Source organism: Gastrolobium bilobum, unplaced genomic scaffold, assembly GCF_033153095.1.
Source record: "Gastrolobium bilobum isolate Gb01-03AN ecotype WA unplaced genomic scaffold, APGP_CSIRO_Gbil_v1 utg9213, whole genome shotgun sequence".
Taxonomy (NCBI): domain Eukaryota; kingdom Viridiplantae; phylum Streptophyta; class Magnoliopsida; order Fabales; family Fabaceae; genus Gastrolobium; species Gastrolobium bilobum.
The window spans coordinates 108,139-131,811 of NW_026898495.1; the positions used below are offsets into that span (position 1 = coordinate 108,139).

The 23,673-nt window shown below is 38.6% G+C and overlaps 2 protein-coding genes across 2 annotated transcripts; both read right to left on the reverse strand.

Annotated features, from left to right (window-relative positions):
* Positions 1-7,819: 7,819 nt before the first annotated feature.
* Positions 7,820-8,804, reverse strand: LOC133316835 (uncharacterized). The gene is made up of 3 exons (XM_061518619.1): positions 8,275-8,804; positions 7,952-8,227; positions 7,820-7,862 (listed from the first exon to the last, which is right to left on the reverse strand). Exons 1-3 carry the CDS (start codon positions 8,802-8,804, stop codon positions 7,820-7,822), a joined length of 849 nt encoding a protein of 282 aa, XP_061374603.1.
* Positions 8,805-18,870: 10,066 nt separating this feature from the next.
* Positions 18,871-20,168, reverse strand: LOC133316836 (uncharacterized). The gene is made up of 2 exons (XM_061518620.1): positions 19,917-20,168; positions 18,871-19,173 (listed from the first exon to the last, which is right to left on the reverse strand). Exons 1-2 carry the CDS (start codon positions 20,166-20,168, stop codon positions 18,871-18,873), a joined length of 555 nt encoding a protein of 184 aa, XP_061374604.1.
* Positions 20,169-23,673: the final 3,505 nt, after the last annotated feature.

Here is a 23,673-nt window from a genome sequence, read left to right on the forward strand (position 1 = left end):
TTGAAGCGGTCGGGCGTTACATTTTGGGACTCACGCAAACGGGCATATAATGACAAGAAAAATCTTTAGGGCAGGCTATTATTGGTTAAATATGGAGACTGATTGTTTTAACTATGTGAAGAAGTGCCATAAATGTCAGACACATGCTGATAATATTCATGCACCGCTAATGCCTTTGAATATTTTAACTGCACCTTGGCCATTTTCAATGTGGGGGATCGACGTCATTGGGGAAATTGAACCAAAAGCCTCAAATAGGTATCGTTTCATTCTAGTCGCAATTGATTATTTCACCAAATGGGTCGAAGCTGCTTCTTATGCCAGTGTAACCAAAAGTATAGTCGTCAAGTTTATTAAGAAAGAGTTGATATGTCGTTATAGCTTGCCGAACAAGATTATTACTGACAATGTAACCAACTTGAATAACAAGATGATGAAGGAATTGTGCGAGAGTTTTAAGATACAACATCATAACTCCTCCCCTTATCTACCAAAGATGAATGGAGTAGTGAAAGTGTAACATCCCGTATATATTCGGTAATGTTATCATATCATCATATTCAGCTGCGTTTAATTAAAAATGCGGAATATCCTTTTTCCTTTCATTTATGACGTCATTACCATTACAACTTGCTTAATTAATCATTTAAATAAAACCATGCCTGTATGTAAATTGCAAATGACAGCTAACTGAAATACCTCATTAATTAAAATAACAGATATAAGTCTCTAGTCACGGAACTACTACACGTAGACCAGACAACCTACTAAGTTATACAACTCAACTCAAGGTACTAACATAAAGTGGCATGGACAAACCCCATGCTCACCCAAATAAGGCACAAGCCCCAACAGAAGTCTCAACATCAACAACATAATAAAAGCAACTAAAAATATAACATCAGCAGAATATCCAACATCCAACATGTCAGCATAATAAACAACAATATCATCAACTAAGCTCTGGCCTCCTGCCGCTAGAGGCATCAGCCACCATACTACCTGAACCTGAAATAAGCGCCCCCAAACGTGGGGTCAGATATCTAAACAAGAAATCTCAATAAGACAAAGAGTCTTCAAGGATCTTCCACCCCAAGCTCACTTACATGTGCAATATAAGTTCCAAAACAGTTTACCAATATCATTTCCAAAATAGTGCAATGCAGCAGATAATCATGTCATGTGTGTCAATACAATAATCTACTGGCCAGAGAAATGTAGGAATACATCTATTACCCATACAGTACGCGCCCTGCCGTACCTACCCTTGGGATACCATCCCATCGGGTGAACACGATATACATATCATAAGCCATTGCACAATATAAGCTCAAAAGCATTTCAATATATATCAAAGCATATAACACAGCATGCATATAACCATACCCCCATAGGACATGGTGGAACCACAACATGGCTAAACCGAGGACACGAAAGCTTACCTCGCAAGCTAACAATCCAAGCCAAGAGTCCACAGCTCAAAGTCCAAACACAGCAGAATCACAATCTGTTATGGACCAATAATATATCAACAATCATACTCTACAAGCATACAACATAAAGACAATGTCTTTCCTTACGTTTTACGTCTTAAGGCTTCACACAAGCCACAAGCCCTTAATCACTTAATGCTGACTTAGTTCAATTATTACAGAAGTTCAACTTCCTCAAACTAGGGTTCACAAACCCCTAATAGCCTTCTGTATGAACAGTGCAACCATTGTTCTTTGAAAATCCAGAATATCCGGATATATGTTGGGGGCATATCTGGATATCAATATCCGGATATCTCTCCGCCAATATCCGGATATTAATATCCGGATATCCAGATCCCTATATCCGGATATCAATATCCGGATATTTTGTGACAGAATGCATTTTCTGCATTTCGCGAAGATATCCACCAAAGGCCCAACTTTTACCAATTAAGAACGTCCAAACATGCATTTTTAACCTCTTTTAAGTTCATAACTAGATTACATACTTGTTTAACTTATTAAACATGGCAAGACTCCACTTTTACTCAATAAAACACATGATCAAGGTTGGTGACACTTACCCAAGCTTCAAACTCAGCAAGGGAATGCACTTGAAGCTCACTTGAAGCTCCTAAAGATTCTGACTTGGTCCAAACACGAAAATGGAGCACAACAAGGTTCTTTCCTCACCAAAAATGGCTTCTTAAGCCAACAAGGCACAAGCCCTCACAACTCACACACATAAGCTGGCCATCCAGAAAAGGCTGCTCTCACCCTCACAAGGCTACACACAAGTGTTTACAAGGAGGAAGTGTGAAGAAATCAAGAAAAAATAGCAACTTGGTCTCAAAAACGGAGAAGAGAACCCATGGACAAGGTTTAGAGAAGCTGGTCAGCCATCCTTTCACGTAGAAAATAACTGAATGCCTAGGGTTTTGTGCTAACAAGCATATATATAGTCACTTAACACTAAAACACACAGTATTAACTTTAATTGTTATGCTTAGCATATTAATCCCAAACTCAGGATTCTTAACCTACTCAATTTTACAAGAATTATCATATTTTTATTTTATTTTTCGCAGCACCTTTCCGGTACGCGCTTTTCATAGCCAGTATCAATTTTTGGCACCAGTTTTCATTATTTTGACTTGAAACTTGGAATCACAGTCCTACATATTATTCTAGGAATATTCATACACTTATTATAAATCTCCGGGATACTTTATCGGCACGCATTTATACCGACTAGCAGAACCGGTATCTGCACTTTTCGTCCGAAAAGTGTCTTTCAGCATTATTAACGACTTTCTATATTTATTTAGAGCCTCATAATAATTATTAGGGTCAATTATGAAATTATTTCCTAATTTCACATAATTAATTAATTAACTTCCTTAATTAACGGTGCAGATTCTTACAGAAAGCGGCAAACAAGAACATCAAGAAGATCATTCAAAAGATGGTGATAACATACAGAGACTGGAATGAAATGCTTCCTTTTGCCTTGCACAGATATCGCACCTTTATTCGTACCTCAACAGGTGCCATCATATTCTCTTTGGTGTACGGAATAGAAGCAACGCTTCTTATTGAAGTAAAGATTCCCTCGTGGAGAGTCTTGATGGAGACAGAATTGGAAGAAGCAGAGAGGGTCCAATCTCGACTTGATCAATTGAATCTTATTGAAGGAAAAGATTAAATGCTCTTTGTCATGGCCAATTGTATCAAAAGAGGATTAAGAAATCTTATGAGAAGAAAATAAAACCTCAGCAATTTCAAGAAAGAGATTTAGTGCTAAAAAAAATTATTCCCATTTAAAAGGATCACCAAGGAAAGTGGACTCCCAATTATCAAGGGTCCTATGTTGTGAAGAAAGCCTTCTCCGGAGGGGCCCTAATACTCACAAAGATGGACGGTGAAGATCTACCGCTCTCGGTCAATTCAGATGCAGTTAAGAAGTATTATGCTTATAAACAAAAAAGAAGAAGAAGAAGTTGCTCGCTAGGTTGAAAACTTGATAAAGGAGACCTAGGCAAAAATTAGAGCGACATGATAGGTTGAAAACTCGAAAGAGCAACCTAGGCAAAAGATATATCAATCTTGCATCAAAAGGTCTCCCAAACCGGGACAAATCAGGCATTTGAGACATAAAAGGCTAGGGCAACCTGTATCTATACAAGCTGATCAAGGCGTGTTTAAGATGATAAGCATGGGAAGCTAGCATTGGTCATTAGAAAGAGCATCACCGGATGAGTTGTAACCCTCTCTTTTACCGTTACCTTTTGGAATTTCTTTGTCTCCTTATTCTCTACCATATAGCTCCTTTGTATCTTTGCCTTTTTCACACAATATTTATAACAATTTTTTTCTTCGATTCCATTATCGATCGCATATGCATTTTTCATGATAAGTTTATATTGAAATATGAAATGTTTGATGATATCATATGAGCATAATTGCTTCAAAAGATCATGGTAAACATGATAAAACTCCCACAAGCGTGGTACAACAAGTAATTGATATCAGACTGTAATTCATAGGATTGACATTATAGTTCAGATAACAATGCAAAGAAGGAACTAAGAACGCACTTCAATTTATTCTTAGGTTAAAAGGCATTTAAGATTGTGAGGAGACAGAACTAAGGGTTGTCATGGAAACAAAGCAAAAAAATCTCCAAATTTTAAAATTTCAAGAGTTTCTGCATTATGTGACATGCATTGTATCTTGCATCATCTTCACATTTAATAGAAAATAGAAAGAAAAATGACAAACACCATGGTTCTTTATTTTTTCAGTATCCATGTCTATATTAGTTAAAGTCGGGTCCAAGCCCGCACCTTTTACTTTCCTAGCTCAAATTCGGGTCCAAGCCCACACCTTTACTTTTCCTGCTCAAGACGGGTCCAAGCCTGCACCTTTAATTTCCCAGCTCAAGACGAGTCCAAGCCCGCACCTTTTACTTTTCCAGCTCAAATTCGGGTCTAAGCCTGCACCTTTACTTTTTCAGCTAAAGACAGGTCCAAGCCCGCACCTTTAATTTCCCAACTCAAGACGGGTCCAAGCCAATACCTTTAAATTCAGCTAAAGTCGGGTCCAAGCCCACACCTTTACTTTTCCAGCTCAAGACGGGTCCAAGCTCGCACCTTTAATTTTCCAACTCAAGACAGGTCCAAGCCCGCACCTTTAAATTCCAGCTAAAGTCGAGTCCAAGCCCGCACCTTTAAATTCCAACTAAATTTGGGTCCAAGCCCACACCTTTAAAATTCTGTCAAGATGAGTCCAAGCCCGCATCTTAAATTTTTTGCCAAGCTTGGTCCATTCTTTCGTTCCTTTAACTTGTGGACACTGTGTTCGTTGTTGATAGCTGTTAGAGCTCCCAAGCTCGTTGTTCTATAATTTTTGGTTCCCCGTGTTCATCGTTGATTGTTTTTGGAGCTCTCACGCTCATCGTTATTTAGCTTTTGAATCCCTCACCTCTTTTGTTCCTGGACAAAATTGGATTTCGTATCTTTTCTTCTTCCTTACAATGATAATATGAAAAACTATAATTCTTCGAATTATCTAGTAAGAAATAAGTAAAGAGAGGCAGCTGTAGACACCAAAAACTGTCCAGGATATTCAAATTTAAAATAAAAAAAATCTTGTGACTAATGTAGCTTCTGCAATGGAAGTTTGGTTACTATTACAAGGCACCATGTTTACTTATGAAAGTAGTAAAAGCCAGAGACAAAAAATGGAACATTGAAAAGATCTCCATATGGTTTGAGCATGGCACCCTTGCAATACACTGGAGAGTTCACCTCTACCTATTACCCACCATATAGACCGAGGGAAGCTCTTCCTTTTCTTCCTCTATAAAAATCAGAAATGCATAGCAAAGATAGAACTTTTTTTTGGCTTATGGTTACTCTATAAAAAAGAAAATATCAAAAAAATAGTAGAAGAAAGGTAGAAAAACCCAAGTTTCTTTGCACCTAAGCACCCACAAACTCAAAAACGCAAACTTTCATATCCAACACAACCAAAACCATATCATCAGTCACTATCTACAAGCACCTTCAACCACCGGTTCCGGTCACCATACACCGTCGTCTCCACCGGCCAGTTAGCATTGTCTCACTGCTGGACCACGCACACCACCGCGCACGCCACCATGACTGCAACCATCGACCTGAACCGCCCATCTCTGACCAGCGTATACCCAAATCAAAGCCAAGGTTTTGACTCAAGCCACTCCGTTAGCCATTGCATCAAGCCTCACTACATTTCTTCTGCAACGGTAACAGAGGACCACCTTCCTCTTTGTTTTTTTTCTTTTTCATTTGAACATGAAAAGATATTTTCGATAACTTTACTGATGAACTTGTTTTCCATTATTAAAAAAATTATTTTTCTTCCTTCCACTGGGTCATTTATTATAGTTTATTAGCTTTGGATATTTTATTATAGAGTAAAGACCCAAATTGGTCCCTGACAAAAAATGCGGTGGCCAAATTAATCCCCAAGAAAAATAGACTCGTAAAATAGTCCCCAACAATGTGAAACAGGACCCACGTTAGTCCTTCTGTCAAACCAAAATTGACGGTGTGAGTGACGGTGCTGATGTGTCACGTTAAGTGACATGCTGAAGCCCACGTGGAGATCTTGGACGACATCGTTTGTTGAAGCTCAGCCACCTTGGACACAGTTCTCTTTTATCCAAGAAACGTCGTCGTTTGTTTGTTAGGGTTCAACTTAAACCAGAAAGCATGGCATCGAATCGAAGGTTGAACGCATGACTTTGGGGAAAATTGATTGACGGTATAGGGAAGGTGGGTGTATACTGTTCGATTTAGGGTTGATCTTTGTGTTTATGCCATGATTATGTCTTCTGAAAGGGGGAGCTCAGGTAGTTTGTTTGGGTCCAGAAGTGGAAGAAGGAGAGCTGCTCCATTGTGTAAATGTGGGAGGCACAGTGTTGTTTACACCTCCAAGACACCTAGAAACTTTAATAGATCATTTTTTGGGTGCCCCAACTTCAAGGTGAGGTTGATTTTTTCATGCGTTATTTTTGGTATTTCAATCTTATGAACTGTATATTTGAATTTTGTTTAGGAAAAGAAGCCGTACTATAAATTTTTTACATGGGTGGATGATGCTACATCTGATACCATGGAGCTGGAAGATTGGACAATTAACAAGTTGGAGTTGAATGTAGTTGAAATGGAGTTCAAGTTGAACTTTTTGGACATGAAGCTCAATGATGAACTGCAACTGTAGGTGAATGACCACAAAAAGAAGATTAATGAGCACTGTATAAAGATTGAAGACATAGCAATGAAGATGCAGGCAGACTTTGAAAGGGTTGAGAAGGAAATGATGCATGTGTGTAGGTGTGCTAGGGTGTTTGCTGGATCCATTATCATTGTCTTTGTAATATATTTATATCTTTGTAGTAGGGTGGAGTGAAATGTTCATTTTTAATCTGTAATATGTATGCTTCTCTGTAATGGAAAAACCACTGTTGGGATGTAATGAGATGTTGATTGTTCTTAAAATGGTTAATGTCCTTGAACTTGATTGTTCTTAAAGAACAACCTGCTAAGTATTAAGTTATTTGGAAATGCCAATTAAAATGGTCAAAAGACTGTATGAGCAGTAACAACAAGGATTGAGGGAATTATACAGAAGGGGGGAATGAGCTTTTGTGGTAACAACTTTTTGTGGCATTGGTCTTACTGTCATGTTTTTCAGGGACTAATTTGGGCCCTGATGAATTTGTTAGGGACCTATTTGACCTAGTGTAAGGGGAATTTACAGTGAATAAAAATTAAAATACAATCTCAAATCAGCATGAATAATATCAGCATGTATAAGGGGAATTTACAGTGCTGGATTTTTAAGTGACCATATTAAAAGAACTGTTGTAGGGACCAATTTGTACCCCCGATAAAATTGTTAGGGACCAAAATGGTCCCTTCTGTTAAAGAACAAGGACTAAAATGGTCCTCGATAATATTTGTGGGGGACTAGTTAAGGTTATTAAACATTATTAGACAAGGAAAACAGAACACACATACCACATGATTTCATAAACCAGATACTGCATGACATTGGCAGCAACAGAGATGAAAAAATTGTAAACAATCCACAATATTCAATAAGATCAATGACAACAATGGCAACAACAGAAGCTTGCTTGCAAATATTCATTAACAGCAAGTCAATGGCAACAACACAAAACACACATACCAGAACACACATACGAAGGACAACAAACAGAATACTACATGATCATCAATGACAACAACCAGAACAAACAGGACAAACTTGGCAATCCAAAATATTCATTAACATCACCAAGCAGAATTACTAAGGACAGCTTCATCAACAACAGGACTATGGCAAAATATTCATTAACAACCAAAATACAATTAAGTATGAAAATTCTATGTGAAATAAATAATTGGAAGCACAACCAAAAAAACCTTACCTTCTGTTGATTCGAAATGAAGTTCCAACCAAATATTGCATGGTCCCCTAAATCTTCCTGTAATAATGTCAGAAACCACTTCCAATTGTCCTTCGTCTCACTATCAACCACGACATATGCAATCACATAGAATTGTTTGTTTGCATCTTCACCCACAGCACTCAATAATTGACCTCCATAATAGCCCTTCAAAAAGCATCCATCCAACCCAATTAAGGGCCTGCATCCAGCTTTGAATCCCTTCTTACAAGCATCAAGGCAGATGTACATTCTGTCAAATATTGGCAATGATTGTGGAATAGGTTGGGGGTGACTTGCAATTTGCAACTGGAGCCAGGGTTGCTCCTCAACAGTTCTGCCAAATATTCCCTTAATCTTCCATATTGCTCCTTCTCACAACCTTCAATGGTCCCCTTTGCTTTTTTCAAAGCCTTACTTACTTTCTTCATATCCAAATGCACATTGTATTCCTCCTTCGTGTGCTCAAATGCCTCTGTCCTTGTCATCTTGGGCCGTGTTACTATTCTCTTCTCCAATTTCTTGGCCACCCAATCTCTTGTAGCCCTTTTATTCTTGAAGACTCTGCAGCATGTATGAGTCTCTTTAAAAGTCTTAACTTGGAATGTGCTTTGCTTATTGTTCCAGGCACAATACACCATCCATTCACAGTCTTCTACACTGCATTTGGCCCTTACTCTCACCTTGTCATTCTTAACCCATACGAAGTTCCTCCCAAGACTGATATTGTAATCTTTTACTGCACACTTAAATTGGTCCAGATTCATAAACTCCATACCAAGTTCTAAATGGACATGCCCAAAATAAGCTTGCTCATTGAACTTTGGCATAAGAGGTCTAACATTCTCATCATCATCACTTAAAGGAGGAGTCCTCAACTCCTCGGACAGATAGGTATATCCTTATTCCTCAAATGACATCATGGCTTTCTCTTCATCAACTGCTTCAGATTCAGAGTTTTGTATTGGGGCGTCCTTCTTGACTGTCTTCCTCCTTGGGGTCTGTTTTGCAGGCCTTTCTTTCTCTACAATTGGCACTAACATATCATCATCATCTTTTGAATCATCCTCAACACCAGGTGGGGGAGGCTTGTAAACCTCATCCTCTACACTCTCATATGAATCTGAGTGTGAGGTAGCATGGTCATCATCTGCATTATCTTCTTCAGACCCATAACCAGCATCCTCTGCACTGTCTTCATCATGGTCCGAATTGATCCCATTATCACCTTCTGCATTCAGGTCATCAGCAGCTTGTGCATGGTCTTCATCCAAATTCATCCCATCACCACCTTATGCACTAAGGTCATCAGCAGCCTGTGCATGGTCTTCATTTTCTTTAACCCCGACATCACCTTGTGCACAACCTTCATGTGAACTGACCCCATCATCAACCTCTTCATAGTCCTCATTATGTGCTGAATTAATGATATTATCCTCTTCACTGTCATGTGTAGGTGAAGCAAACTGGGGAATTGAGATGCCGCCCTCAAAGTAGACATGTATCTCATTGCCATTCCCTAAAGCAGACTCACACATAACACACATATCTGAATCTGTACTAAGAGGTCTCAGCCCCAGATCCAAATCGGGTACCCCAGGCTGTAGCCACATCATCCTCTTGCATTTTTCATACCCATATTGCTTAAACAGGGTGTCAAGGTCACAGATATTGCAGTAGTCAATTTCCATCTCCGGCAATGAGTCTACCCTTCCATATATATAGGTCATCACTCCATCTTCATCTCTGATAAACATACCACCGTGATGATAAACAATAACTAAGTATTCAGACATCTATCAAAACCAAAAACCAATCCTATCATTAAACCATGAAGCCACAGACTTTGAAAGTGTTAAACAATACAAAGCAATAAAAAAGCAACCTTTTTTATGGATGCAGACATGTATTCCAACGATTAACATGGGGTTTTTAAATGTTTTTAAATGGGTCAACCATGGCAGGGACCACACCTCCCGGTTGTTACTTTCTTTTAAAACAAAACCCTAAATGGAAACATGGACCACAATGTTCCACTTCGTGTATAAAAAAACAAGCATTAAACAAAAGGGAAACAATATGGGGATCACAAGCATTAAACAAAGGATGACAAACAACAATATAAAAATGTTTCAACATATAAATACTCATACCTTTTTGAACGGTATGCTCAGCCTCACAAAGTCTCCCAAGTTGTCTTTGTCTTCCACTGGTTCCCTTCGATTCTGGAAGAAGTTCGTAATATTCCAAACGCAGGCACCAGGGTTTACTCCACGGTCTTCTTCCTTCGTTCTCAACAATGAAGTGTCGATGTTAGAAGAGGGGGAAAAGGAAAAGTGTCCAACGATTAGGTGAGGGGAAAAATTGGGTTTTACAAAAAAAGGTTGTCCAAGGTGGCTGAGTTTCATCAAACGACGTCGTCCAAGATCTCCACGTGGGCTTCAGCATCTCACTTAACGTGACACATCAGCACCGTCACTCACACCGCCAATTTTGGTTTGACAGAAGGACTAACGTGGGTCCTGTTTCACATTGTTGGGGACTATTTTACGAGTTTATTTTTCTTAGGGATTAATTTGGCTACCGCATTTTTTGTCAGGGACCAATTTGGGTCTTTACTCTTTATTATATTGGAGGTAGGGTGGTAGTGTCATGGTCACGATTAGCTCTAGCCTTTAGGTTTCTCTTTCTTTTTTTCTTAAAAAATATAAAAGTAAGTTAAAATAAGCAAAATCATGATGATTTGCAGCATAGGCTTCGTTGTTTTTTTTTTCTTCCTAGAGTAGATTAGGTACTTTCATGATGTTAAAATATAAAAAATGAAAAGATATAAAGTAATAATAATAACAGGAAAAAGAAAAAAAAGAAAAAATACTTAACTAGGATAGAATTAAGTAAAAGATTTCAAATAAAATAATAATATCTTCTCTTTTTATTTCTTATTTTTGTCATTTAACTATCTTTACATTATGTAACTTGTGTATACGTTAGTGTGATATACAAATATATATATATATATATATATATAAGAATAAATATATCAGTATTATTTTTATCTATGCAATGATTTGCAACGTTGATGTATGGTCTTCCATCCTCAAGTGTTGTACATATCATATGGATTTTCGTATAGCTATGCTATCTTAAACCTTGTGCAATTGTGGATTTTTTTAAAAGAAATATTTTCTCTTAAGATTTAAGAATTTAAAATTAACTATCTAATAGGTATTTTTCTAAAATATCCTTGCGACGATGTATGACGCTGATGTATGATTTTTGACCTTCAAGTGCTGTAATCTTCGTAAGAATTTACGTGTAGCACTACTACCTTAAATTCTGAGCTATGATGGATTTATTTTCAGGATTAATAATATTTTCTCAAAGTTATTTTCAAAATTAAAATCAACCAACCCATAAATATTTTCTACAGAACGACGTAGCTTTGAGTTCCCTATTGCGACGAGGGATACGTCGGAGCGGGACCCACCCCATCAAGCACAAAAATAAAATTTCAAAATTTAGTTTTGTTTTCTTTGATCAATTTAGCTCAATCCTTTCGGGTGAAATAAATATTTAAGATTTTGTCAATAAGTTGCACAATTAATATAAGATAACCATTTTTTTAAAACGGACGGAGTAGGGTGCTAATATCTTCCTTGCTCATAATCGACTCCTGAATCCACTTCTTTTTTTTCAAAGACCAATTTTCAAATAAAAAGGGTTTTTCCAATATTTTCCCAAATTAACCTTGGTGGCTACTCGATTATTTTTAAACTTTGTATTCTTTCACCATCACGTTGTGATCTGATTGCGACATATATACATATATATATATATATATATATATATATATATATTATTTAAAAAATATTTAACTTGGGGCACTTTAAGTCTATTCCTCATTGTTAAATCATCACTTAGTAGGTTGGAGTCAGAGTTGAACATTTCCACCCGCTAAGAACATATATGAATTTCAAATCAAAGTTACAAGCTGCTAATACATCTTGTGAAATATTTTCATAATTATGATAATTGCTTACATGATTGCTTCCCGTCCTCACATCATTGCAAGAATATGTGTATCGTTAATAGCTTCGATGTAATCCTAAAGTTATTCATTTACAACAATAATTATGTTTTGAAAAATACATATTATAACAATGATAATTATAATTACGACATTATTATAATTAGATAATTATCAAATACCTTGAAATAAGGGTAAAACCTTGTGTTTTCCTTTATTTTAGTGGCGATATTCGATCTTGATTTAATCATCAAATCAGATGTCATTGAATTTAATGCTTTCGAAGTCTTGTGAAAATTTTCGCTTGCAACAAATTTAATAAGCCAAATGTAATATGAATTACACAACATCGAGTATTTTGGCCAATAATTTGTGGGAATAATACAAGCATTTCTTTAATACAAATAAATCTTGTATTCTTTAAAGCTATTTTTTCTCTAAGAATTGTGCACAACTTATGAAACACATCTTGATAGATTCTATATACTTGTCAGAAGATTGCAGGATCCTCATTCAATGCTTGATGTATAATAGTCATATCATATACTAATAATTTGTCATCATGTTAATGGACATTCAATATGTTCACCACACATCATAATTAAAAACTATTTTAGCACATGCATAATGCATAAATTTCGATTATGGCCATGTACACATCTTCATACAATTCTTCATCAACTCTTCTTCATGTTGTTCATTATCTCCATACATGATTGATTGTGACATTATATATATAAGCAAATATACGAGATTAAAAAGAAGAAAATAAAATTTATAAAAAAACTAAAAAATGTCTATGTTCTACTATATTACCTCTTTCTCTTTACACATGTTAAAAATAATAGTTAAACTTATACCTAAACCAAAATACTAAGTGTGTCAAATAAATTACAATAACTACAATAGTGGTTAGCAAATTGATTAGACCAAATACAATATGGACTGGCCAAAGTATATCGGGCCTAATCACACACGGTTGATGTGGTGAGGATGTTCTTCTTCTTGGGCCTGGAGTGGTTGATGAGGATCAATATATTCTTGTCCTTTGTTGGCGCGATGAGACTGGATAGGGGGGTACCCGCCAAGACACTTCGATGCTTAAGTCAGTATCAGAGGCAGGTGTAAGTATATGTTCTTAATGAATTAGTTGGATGTACCTGGGTGTGTACCCTCTGCTTATATAGTGGTTCTGATGCCGCCTTTATAAGGCGGTTTGTCCTCTGATTGGCCATGTTTGGGCTGCAGGTTAGGCTAGAACCTGAATAGCCTTATCTTCTTAATGTTGAGCTATCTTGATAGAGTTGTGGCGAGCTGGCGTTGTCCTTTGTTTATTAGTTCAAAGACGCAGTGAGTTTGCCTTGGTTCTTAAGTTATCTTCCTTATGTCTAGAGCTTATACCAAAGGGCGGTTTATGTGCGATGGGGGCATCGTGTCATGCCATGCGCACGATGATGGCCATCGTGCTTAGTTCTGGGCCCTTTAAGAGATTTGTTTTGACATTTGGAAAAGCTGTGAGGTATATTTGTATTTATGGGTGATATATTTCTTTGGCGCGGTTATATGTTTCCGCGATAATCATGTTGAAGTGCAATCATGATTTTTGGTCGCTTAAAAATGGTGGATTAGACGTTAACTGTCAGAAGCATTAAATGCTATTGCAATTACGTGGGTGTTTTAATGGTAAGCGTGGGTGGTTTTGAAGTGTAAACGTGTTACCTTCTTCCCACGTGTCCCTGTAAAACCGTTTAACTCAACACGTTTTATGACCTTCGGACTATCCATTTGATAAAGCTTTCATATTTGTACTGAGCTATTCGGTTTGGAGGGAAACTCTTCGTTGAGACTATGAGAGATCCTCTGTTCCTCAGTGCTTGTTTATTTCTTCTACATTTCCGGTGTTGCTCGTGGTTGGTTTATCTGAAGTATAAATCTCAGGTATATTCTTAATCCTGTTTTATTGCCTCATCTATTTCATATTTCTATTTTGTGTTTGGGATATGTCTGATAATCGCAAATTTGTGAATTTTATCAGATTGTCCGAACGGTCTGGCTCATTCAGTCCTCCCTCTAGATCATTACCTAGGTCAAGGTCATTAGGAACTAGGGAAGCGTGGCTTACTGACAAGTGTGCCGCTCCATGTTCTAACATTTCTGTAAATGATAGCTGTTTACCTCCTGTTCGACGGTTTGAACGTGGTTCAACCTCGCGACCACTCAATCGGGAAAACCCGTAAACTCTTTCCCAACAGAGTTCATCTTTGTTCCCAAAGATTTCTTTTAGAATAACTGGTCCTATTTTAATTTCGAGTGATTCGTCTTCGAGTTCTGAATGTAGTCATAGGTCTATAAATACAGTAAACCCTAGATCGTCCTCTTCAAATTCATCGCGCGATACTTCATCTCCCATCGCGTAAGATTCTTGCGGTCAGAAGAGTTCAAGTCCCTTACCTTTAAATGTAATATACCCGGCAGGGTATCCTTTTAAGAAAAAGAATTTTGATAATTATAAATCTACATTTGTTGTCTCTGCTTCCTCTGACTCGTCTTCTTCTACTGATTCTTTTTCTGAATTAGATTTTGTTTTCCCTCAAATCAAGGATATTATGGCGAGATGCGGTGCTGGTGAGAAGAAGAAGCAGAAGCTGAATCCTGATACCAAGAAGAAAGTATTACATATTGATCCTGAAGGAGAGTCCCGAGCTCAACGTAATCTGCAGGATGAAGAATCCCTGAGTTGGGTAGCAGACACGGTACTGGATACTGCTTCCATATACTGCTCTCCGGAAGAATTAGCGCAAGTAACAGTTGCCATCCACATTACCCCTGACAAAGCTTTTGATGATCAGTGGGAAATTGTTGTCGTCCCGTTAAACGAGCGCATTTGTTCATCGCGCGCAGAAGGGTCCACCAAGCACTTCATTATGATGTATGCCTATTATTTCTTATCTTTAGGAGTTCGTCTTCCCTTTTCATCTTTTGTTTGTAAGTTGCTGGCGCATCTTAACGTGGCGCCCTAACATTTGACCCCAAATGCCTGGGGTTTTATCAGGGTTTACGATATGGTCTGCAAGGCCTACAATCTTTTTCAATCTCCAGAGTCATTTTTATATATGTTTAGCGTGATGGGACCACACTCGAGCTGGGTTTCCTTTAAGAGTAAGGTTAAGTTCTGTGAATCATACCAAAGGAAAATTTACAAGTGGATCACATAATACTTCAAAATTTATCCTGCTGAAGGTGCCACCCCATTTTTCTTGGGGGAAGATAACACTCCCGTCTTCCCTTTGTATTGGACTGAGCATCCGTTAGAGGGTAAAAATTTGATCTATAATTTTGATGATTTAAGTGATCTGGAACAGCAGACTATGATCACTCTAAGTAATATTACGCGTGAGGCTTCAGATACGGGCTATTTGAGCACATATACAATTTTGAATGAATATACTGATGACGATATTCGAGCTTTTTTGGGTAATATTTGACCTTTATTTGTTATTTATTTCAGCATAAAGAATTTTATTTATTCTGTTTTTTGGATTTGTATATATCTAACGCGAACTATTTTTGATTTGTTGCAGATAGTTCAATGGCGACTTCTTTGAGTAGGTTGGAGAAAATAGCGGTCATGCGCGATACTGCAGATGCCGGCCCTTCTATGCCTACTAAGCCTTCCATGTCTGCTACCACCACTGGTGCTGATTCAAGCGAGGGTGACACTACGCGACTGAAATCACCAATGAAATCACCAGGTCCTGTAGCTTCCCCCGTGAATGTCGTCCCCCCTGAAAAAGAGGTAGAAAGTGCCTCAAAGGGACAAAAGAGGAAATTTGATGAGGTTAACGTGGGTTTCCCAGACTTGATTTATTTTGGGGATGGTTGGGATTTCGATAAAGACATGTTTGCCAAAGGTAGAGAAATAGGTCCGCGCATTGAAGCGTTATCAAGGGAGAAATGGCTGGGGACCTCTGCGAAACTGAGTATAGCGAATCAGTTCATTATGTTCGTGCCTGGTAAGTAACTATTTGTCGCTTTGTTCATTTTAAATGTGACATCAATCTTTTAGATATAACATATTCTATGTAGCAGGCTCTGTTGATTTCTTGAAGGAACGCATTGATGAATTAAAGGGTGAGATCGTTCAACAACGCACAGGATTTGAAGAAAAATTAAAGAAGTATGAGGATGAGATGGCGACGGTGAATCAATAGTTGAAAGAGGCGAAGGCGGAAAATAAAGAATTAAAGTTAGAGAAGATTGATTTAAACAGGCGCGTCTTGGAGTTGGAGGAAAATGCCGATGCATGGAAAGAGAAGGAAGCCCAGCTGAATGACAAAGTCAAGAAGTTTCAAGACCCCTTTGAGGCGGAAGCTGAAGGGACCTATACTAACATTATTAAGCAAGTGCGTCTCTTCAACCCGTCGGTTAAGCTGGACAACGCCCATTATCTTTATTATGTTAAGAATGGTCAGTTAATGACTTTAAATCACAAAGATGAAGAAGTTCTAGTAGATCTAATTAGCTTAATGGATACAGAGACCATCACACCGTCTATTCAAGAGCCAACCCCTCAAGAGCCAATTACTGAGGGTGAGGATCGCGCAGAAGTGATCGAAGATCCTCAGGATATGTCTATTCAGACAATCTGATTTTCATTGATGTTCTTTTTTGGATTTTGGTTTGTAAGGGGACTGGCCCCAATTTGTATGGAACAATGGTAGTCTGTTGATAATCGAATTGTTAATTTCGTGTAAGCCGTAATGGCTTTAATTGTTAATTTTATAAGCCGGAATGGCCATCGCGCCAGATAAAAAATACTTTCAGCGTACCTTACCAAGTTGATAACTTTGGAAGAGTATTACCTTCCTCGTCTTTCTTCACTTCTTGACGATATTGGGGTTTCTCCTTTGTACTTTATCATGGAACTTGTGTGCGTGTTTGGAAGTCATTGCTTCCTTTCGTGATCTTCATCGTGATGTAGTTTGGAGGAGATTTTAAGCAGTTAAGGCTTTATCTTCCTTACATATTCTTCATTGCGTCGTAGCTTGGAGGAAGTTTTATTATCTTCCTTTTATTTGGAGGATCCTTTTGTTTGGAGGGTCCTTTTGGAGGATCATTTTATTTGGAGGATCCTTTTATTTGGAGGGTCCTTTTAGAGGATCTTTTCGTTTGGAGGAAGTTTTATTATCTTCCTTTATGATCTTCATCGTGCTTTGCTGCATCGCGCTTTATTCTGGAGGAAGTTTGAATGTATCCCTTTTTTTCTTTATGCACGATGAATATATTAATCATGTATGAATGTGAGCAATGAATATAACAATAATGTAGAAATCCACAATCTTTATTTGATAAATAGGAAAGACAAATATTCCCCAAAAAAAAAAGGTTTAACTAAAAACTTTCTTAAGCTTATCCGCGTTCCATGTGCGCGGAATGGTAAGTCCGGATAATGTTTCAATGACGTAAACACCATTCTCAGTTTTTCTCTGGATACGATACGGACCTTCCCAATTTGCGGCTAATTTACCTTGTCGCGCATTTTTATGTCCTATGTCTGCTCTTCGTACGACTAAGTCTCCTACGTCGAAACTTCGTTTAATAACTCTTAAGTTATAGTGCGCTACGATTCTTTGCTTTAATGCCGCCTCCTTGACGTGGGCAATTTTGCGCATTTCACTAATTGCATCTAAGTTATGTAGTAATTCCTGCGAATTGCTTTCTTCATTTGTGTACATCTTTCTCCATGACAGTTCTTCGATTTCAACTGGAATCATGGCTTCACTACCATAAACCATTCGGAACGGGGTTTCCCTAGTAGTAGAATGTGGGGTAGTTCTGTAAACCCATAATACATAGTCCAATTGTTCAAGCCAAACTCCTTTAGCTGCTTCTAATCTTCTTTCCAATCCTCGTTTTAAGACTCTGTTTGCAGCTTCTGCCAACCCGTTCGTTTGTGGATGTTCAACAGAGATGTATCTGTGTTTGATATGCAAATCTTGAAGTATTTGATTGAATTTTTTATCCGCAAACTGAGTACCATTATCAGTTATAATGGTATGAGGGATGCCAAATCTACATATGGTTTTTCGATAAAAGAATCGGCGAATTTTATTGGCTGATATTGTGGCTAAAGCTTCTGCCTCGATCCATTTGGAGAAATAGTCTATCGCCACTAGTAACCATTTCACTCCTCCGACTGCCATCGGGAATGGTCCTAATATATCCATGCCCCATTGGTAGAATGGCCAAGGGGATATCATTGAAGATAACTCATCCGAGGGAGCATGATGAAAATCTTCGTGCTCTTGACATTTGACACAATGTCGCACGTGTTGTTTAGAATCTTCTTCCACAGTGGGCCAAAAATAGCCTACTCAAAGCAGCTTTCTGGATAAGGATTTGCCTCCCATGTGGTGTCCGCCAATCCCTTCATGAACTTCAGAGATCACATATTGAGCTTGTTGGGGATTTAGACATTTAAGCATTGGAGAAGAGAATCATTTCTTATACAGCTGGTTATTGATGACAGTATAGAATGAAGCCTTGCGCGCTAGTTTCCTTGCCACGCGCGATTCTGGTGGTGTCACTCCTCAAGTCAAGTAGTTCCAAATTGGTGTCATTCAAGTTTCTTCACCATATGGTTGTATCGCATCATCATCATCGATCATGGACCGCGCACTCTGAGATGGACGAGTTTTTTGTTTAGTTACGACCATTACGATGCTAGGATTGGAAACACTTTGTTGGATGACTGATCTATTGTTTCCTGGTCCCTTTGTGCTGCCTAATTTGGATAAAATATCTGCTCGAGAATTTTGTTCTCTGGGGATGTGATCTATTTTGAAACTTACAAAATCTACTAACAGTAATCATATGTTTTCAAGATATTTTACCATTAAGGCCTCTTTTGCCTGGTAAGTCCCTTGTACCTGCGCAACTATTAGTTGCGAATCACTTTTGAGGATTACTCTTGTTGCCCCCAAGTCTTTTGCCATTGCGAGTCCAGCGATGATTGCTTCATATTCAGCTTGGTTGTTAGAAGCTTTGAACCCAAAGTGGATTGAATGTTCCACTGTTATGCCTTGAGGGCTTTCCACAATAATTCCTGCGCCACTTCCTTTAACATTGGAAGAGCCATCAACGAAAATAGTCCAATCTTCGTTCGCCCTATCCTATTGTAAGTGTGTCATTTCAACGAGGAAATCAGCTAACACCTGAGCTTTGATTGTCTGGCGCGGTTCGTAACTGATATCGTATTCAGATAATACTATAGACAAAGAAATCATCCGTCCGGCCAGATCAGGTTGCTGTAGAACTTGTCGAAGGGGCTGATTCGTTCGAACCTTGATGGTGTGCCCCTGGAAGTAATGTCACAAACATCGCGATGTTAGAATAAGTGCAAAAGCCACTTTTCTATCTATTGGTAGCGCAACTCTGGTCCTTAGAGGGCTTTGCTGACAAAGTAGATTGGTTGTTGATCTTGGGAATCCTTGTGCAATAAGACGGCGCTAATGGCCTCGTTGCTGACTGAGAGGTATAAAACCAAAGGTTCATTTGGTTGAGGTTTCACTAAGACTGGAGGTTTAGCCAAAAGTTATTTGATGGCTGTAAACCCTGCTTCGCACTCTGGAGTCCAATTAAAATCTGTCTGCTTTCGCAACAGTTTAAACATTGGTAACGATTTTTGTGCTGAAGCTGGAAGGAATCGGGTTAAAGCAATTATTTTTCCAATCAATTGCTGCAACTCTTTTATATTGTGTGTGCTTGTCATATTGAGGACAACCTTGCATTCATCAAGGATAGCCTCTATACCTCGATGTGTTAGCATAAATCGTAGGAACTTTCCTGCAGGAACTCCAGACACGCATTTGGATGGGTTAAGCCGTAATCTAAATTTACGAATTCGTTGAAATACCTGCTCTAAATCTTGAAGGTGTTGTGAGGTAGTCATTGTTTTGACGATCATATCATCAATGTATATCTCAAGCATTTGGCCAATCTGTTGGCTGAAGATTTTATTCATCATACGTTGGTACGTGGCTCCAGCGTTCTTAAAGCCAAACGACATCATATTATAACAATAAGTGACCTTTTGTGTAATAAAGGCTGTGGCCTCCTCGTCAAGTTTAAACATGGGAATCTGGTTGTACCCTGAATAGGCATCCATAAAGGATAAAATTTGATATCCCGCAGAGTTATCTACCAATTTGTCAATGGTGGGAAGGGGATAAAAATCCTTTGGGAAAAATTTATTTAGGTCTGTGTAATCAGTACACATGCGCCATTTCTCTTTAGCTTTTTTGACCAATACGACGTTAGAAAGCCAGGTAGAATAAGTGATTTCTCCAATCACTCCTACTTCGAGCAGTTTTGTTACTTCAGTTTCGACCACCTATTGTTTTTCTGGGGATATTTTGTGCTTCTTCTGCGCGATGGGTTTAGCCTTTTGGTACAAGGTCAAATGGTGGCAGATTACGTCAGGGTCTATTCCTGGCATGTCAGCTGCTGTCCATGCAAAAAGGTCTTTATTTTTTAGTAGAACCGCCACCAATGCATTTTTTTCCACTTCTGGTAGATGTCGTCCAATCTTAGTAACGTTTTCGGGCAACGGTCGAAGTTGGAGACTTTCTAATTCCCCGTCAGGTTGGGGGCGTGTATCGCGTAGATCTTCACGCATGTCCAGATCAGTCATATTGATCGATGCTTTTCCTTTACCTTCACGCTTGGTTATAGTTTTTGCTCGTAGGCTGGTATTGTAACAGCTACGCGCTGCCTTTTGGTCAACCCTAATTGTAACTATCGCGCCAGAGGAATCGCAGAATTTCATCAAAAGATGAGGCATAGAAATGATTGCCTTTAATGCGGCAATGGTTGGTCTTCCTAAGAAAATATTATACGCAGATGCATATTCTATGACATAAAATCGTACTTTGATGGTACGGGCCAAAGACATGATTCCAAAGGTTACCCATATTTCTATAGTACCTTTGGGTTGTGCACATTCTCCAGAAAAACCAATTAAATCCGAACATCCAGGGATTAGATGTTCTTCCGGGATGTTCATCGCGCGGAAGGCATCCCAGAAAATAATATCGGCAGAACTGACATTATCAATCATAATACGCTTTACCTGAAGATTAGTCATGCAAGCTGAGATTACTAGTGGGTCATCATTGTCAGGGATGACGTCGTCATAGTCATCGTCATCAAAACTTATGGCTGGCCTCGTACCACGAGATGTGGATAGGCGTGCATAATCGCGCACTGTCGTTACGGACTTTAGATGTTTTTTGCGTTGGGAGCTGGTCGCGCCTTCTCCTGCCGTTCCGCCAGCAATGGTAGCTAACACTCATGCCGCATTATTAGGTAGCTGGAACTGTTGCAGTTGTGCGGCATGCTACCTATTGCATGGGGGAGTTCTCTGGCGTCTATCAGTAGGATCGTCCCGCGCGTTCCTACGATCATTATTTCGATCAGGATTGTAATCCCTCCTGGGGTACGCCCTTTGTCGATTATGATTTTGGTCGCGATCTGGACTTCTATCGTGTCTTCTCTGTGCCTTATATTCTCTGCAATTGGAAATAAACTCTTGGAGCTTTCCAGCTCTTATAAGTGTTTAAATAGTAATTTTTAAAATCAAAACACTCATCAGTAGTATGCCCTGTATCGTTGTGAAACTCGCAAAATTTGGTTTCATCGCGTTGCACTCTTTTTTTCATTGGGGAAGGTTTGTTAACGCGCACATAACCCGTTTGGAGTACTTCTTTGAAAATCCGTCTTTGGGATGTGTTCAAAGGAGTATAATTGTCATATCTTTCCCATTTTCTCTTTTCACAGAACTTTCGTTGAACATTCTTTTGGACATCGCGTTCAAAATTATTTATGTCTGATTTGATATTGGAAGTTTCACATGACCGCTTATAATCTTCAAGATTAATAAATTTTTCTGATCGCATGTGCAATTCTACAAAGGTACGTGGTCGTTGTTTGGCTAACGACATAGAGAAAGGGCCTTCTAGCAGTCCTTCAATAATGAGATGAAGGGAGACTTGTGGGTCCAAGTCTCTAACTAGGAGTGCTTCATCTAAGAATCTGTTGAGGTAATCGCGCATGAGTGGATTTATACTGCGCCTTGCTTGTTGCAAACCGTATAAGAAATTGATTGGTTAAGTCTTCCCAACTTTGGACTGAATTGAGTGGTAACGCGGAGTACCACCTAAGCGCTACCTCTTTCAGGGTTGTTGGAAATAACCGACATGCTATTGAGTCAGCTACATCTTGGGCCATCATGTTTGTTTGGAATTGCTCCAGATGTTCTTGGGGATCTCCCTTCTTGGTGTACTTCTCCATTGTAATTTTTACGTCTCTAGGAATACGAACGTTCATGATACACGGGGTAAATGGATGAAAAATTCGAGAAACTGTCTTAGAATTCCCGTGAGAATTTTCATTCTCGTTAGTGTCTTTCATTTCTTCACCTTTTTTGTTTTTGTGACCCGAAGGTCCAGGATCTCCCGTTGAATGTTCCTGCATCGGCTCACTTTCACCGGAATTTTCAAGATTTTTCTCTTTCTCGGGCTCTTTTTCTTTTTCTTTTCCTTGATTTCTTTCTTTTTCCTTTTGTGCTTTTTTCAATCGAGCTAAATCTCGATTCTGTTGAGCAATCTTTTTATTTTGCTGCGTGATAAGGTCCCGCAAGTGCTGGTTCGTCGGTGGGTTATCTTGATGGATGGAAAGTGGTGCCACCGATGAGGCTAATTTTTTACTAGAGGCAGAAGTCTCCTTCCGCTTTCCTTTGGAGCCATTTTGGGATTTGCTTCTGGTATCAACCATATTTTTAAATAGAGAAATGTAAGAACCCGCACCGTTAATTAAAGAAATTAATTAATTAAATATGAGAATTAGGAAATAATTCCATAATTGACCCTAATAATTATGTTAAGGCTTAAATAAATATGGTAAATGATTAATAATGCTGAAAGTCGTTTTTCGGACGAAAAGTGCAGATACCGGTTTTGTTACTCGGTATAAATGCGTATCGATAAAATATCCCGGAAAATTATAGTAAGTGTGGGAATATTCCTAGAATAATATATAGGACTTGTAAAACAAGTTTCAAGTCAAAATAATGAGAACTGGTGCCAGAACTGATACTGGCTATGGAAAAGCGCGTACCAAAAAGGTGCTGCGAAAAATAAAATAAAAATATGATAAATCTTAGAAAAATGAGTAGGTTCAGATTCCAAAGTTTGGGACTAAAATACTAAGCGTAGAAACTAGCGCTAATACAGTGCGATTAAGTTTAAACCGCCTATAAATAGAGGGTTGCACACAACCCTGGGCTGATCTTCAGCCTTCTACGTGAGCCCTCTGAATGTGAGCAGCTGCCACCTTCTTCCTTTGGCTTTCTTCCATGAAAACTATCCCAAGTCACCTCTTTTACCTTGGATTCTTCTCTTTAAACCTTGTAAACACCTAGTGGAGTGTATGGTGAGGTAGAGGTCAGCTATTTTCTGAGTTGGTAGTGCTGTCCTTGGGTGTCTTGAGGGCTGACTTCACTGCTTGTGGGGAAGGAACCATTGTTCCTTGCTTGGGTGGCTTCAAGAAGCCATTTCGAGTGATAAAGGACCTTGCCTTGTGGTCCATTTCGTTTTCTTGAGAAGTCAGAACTT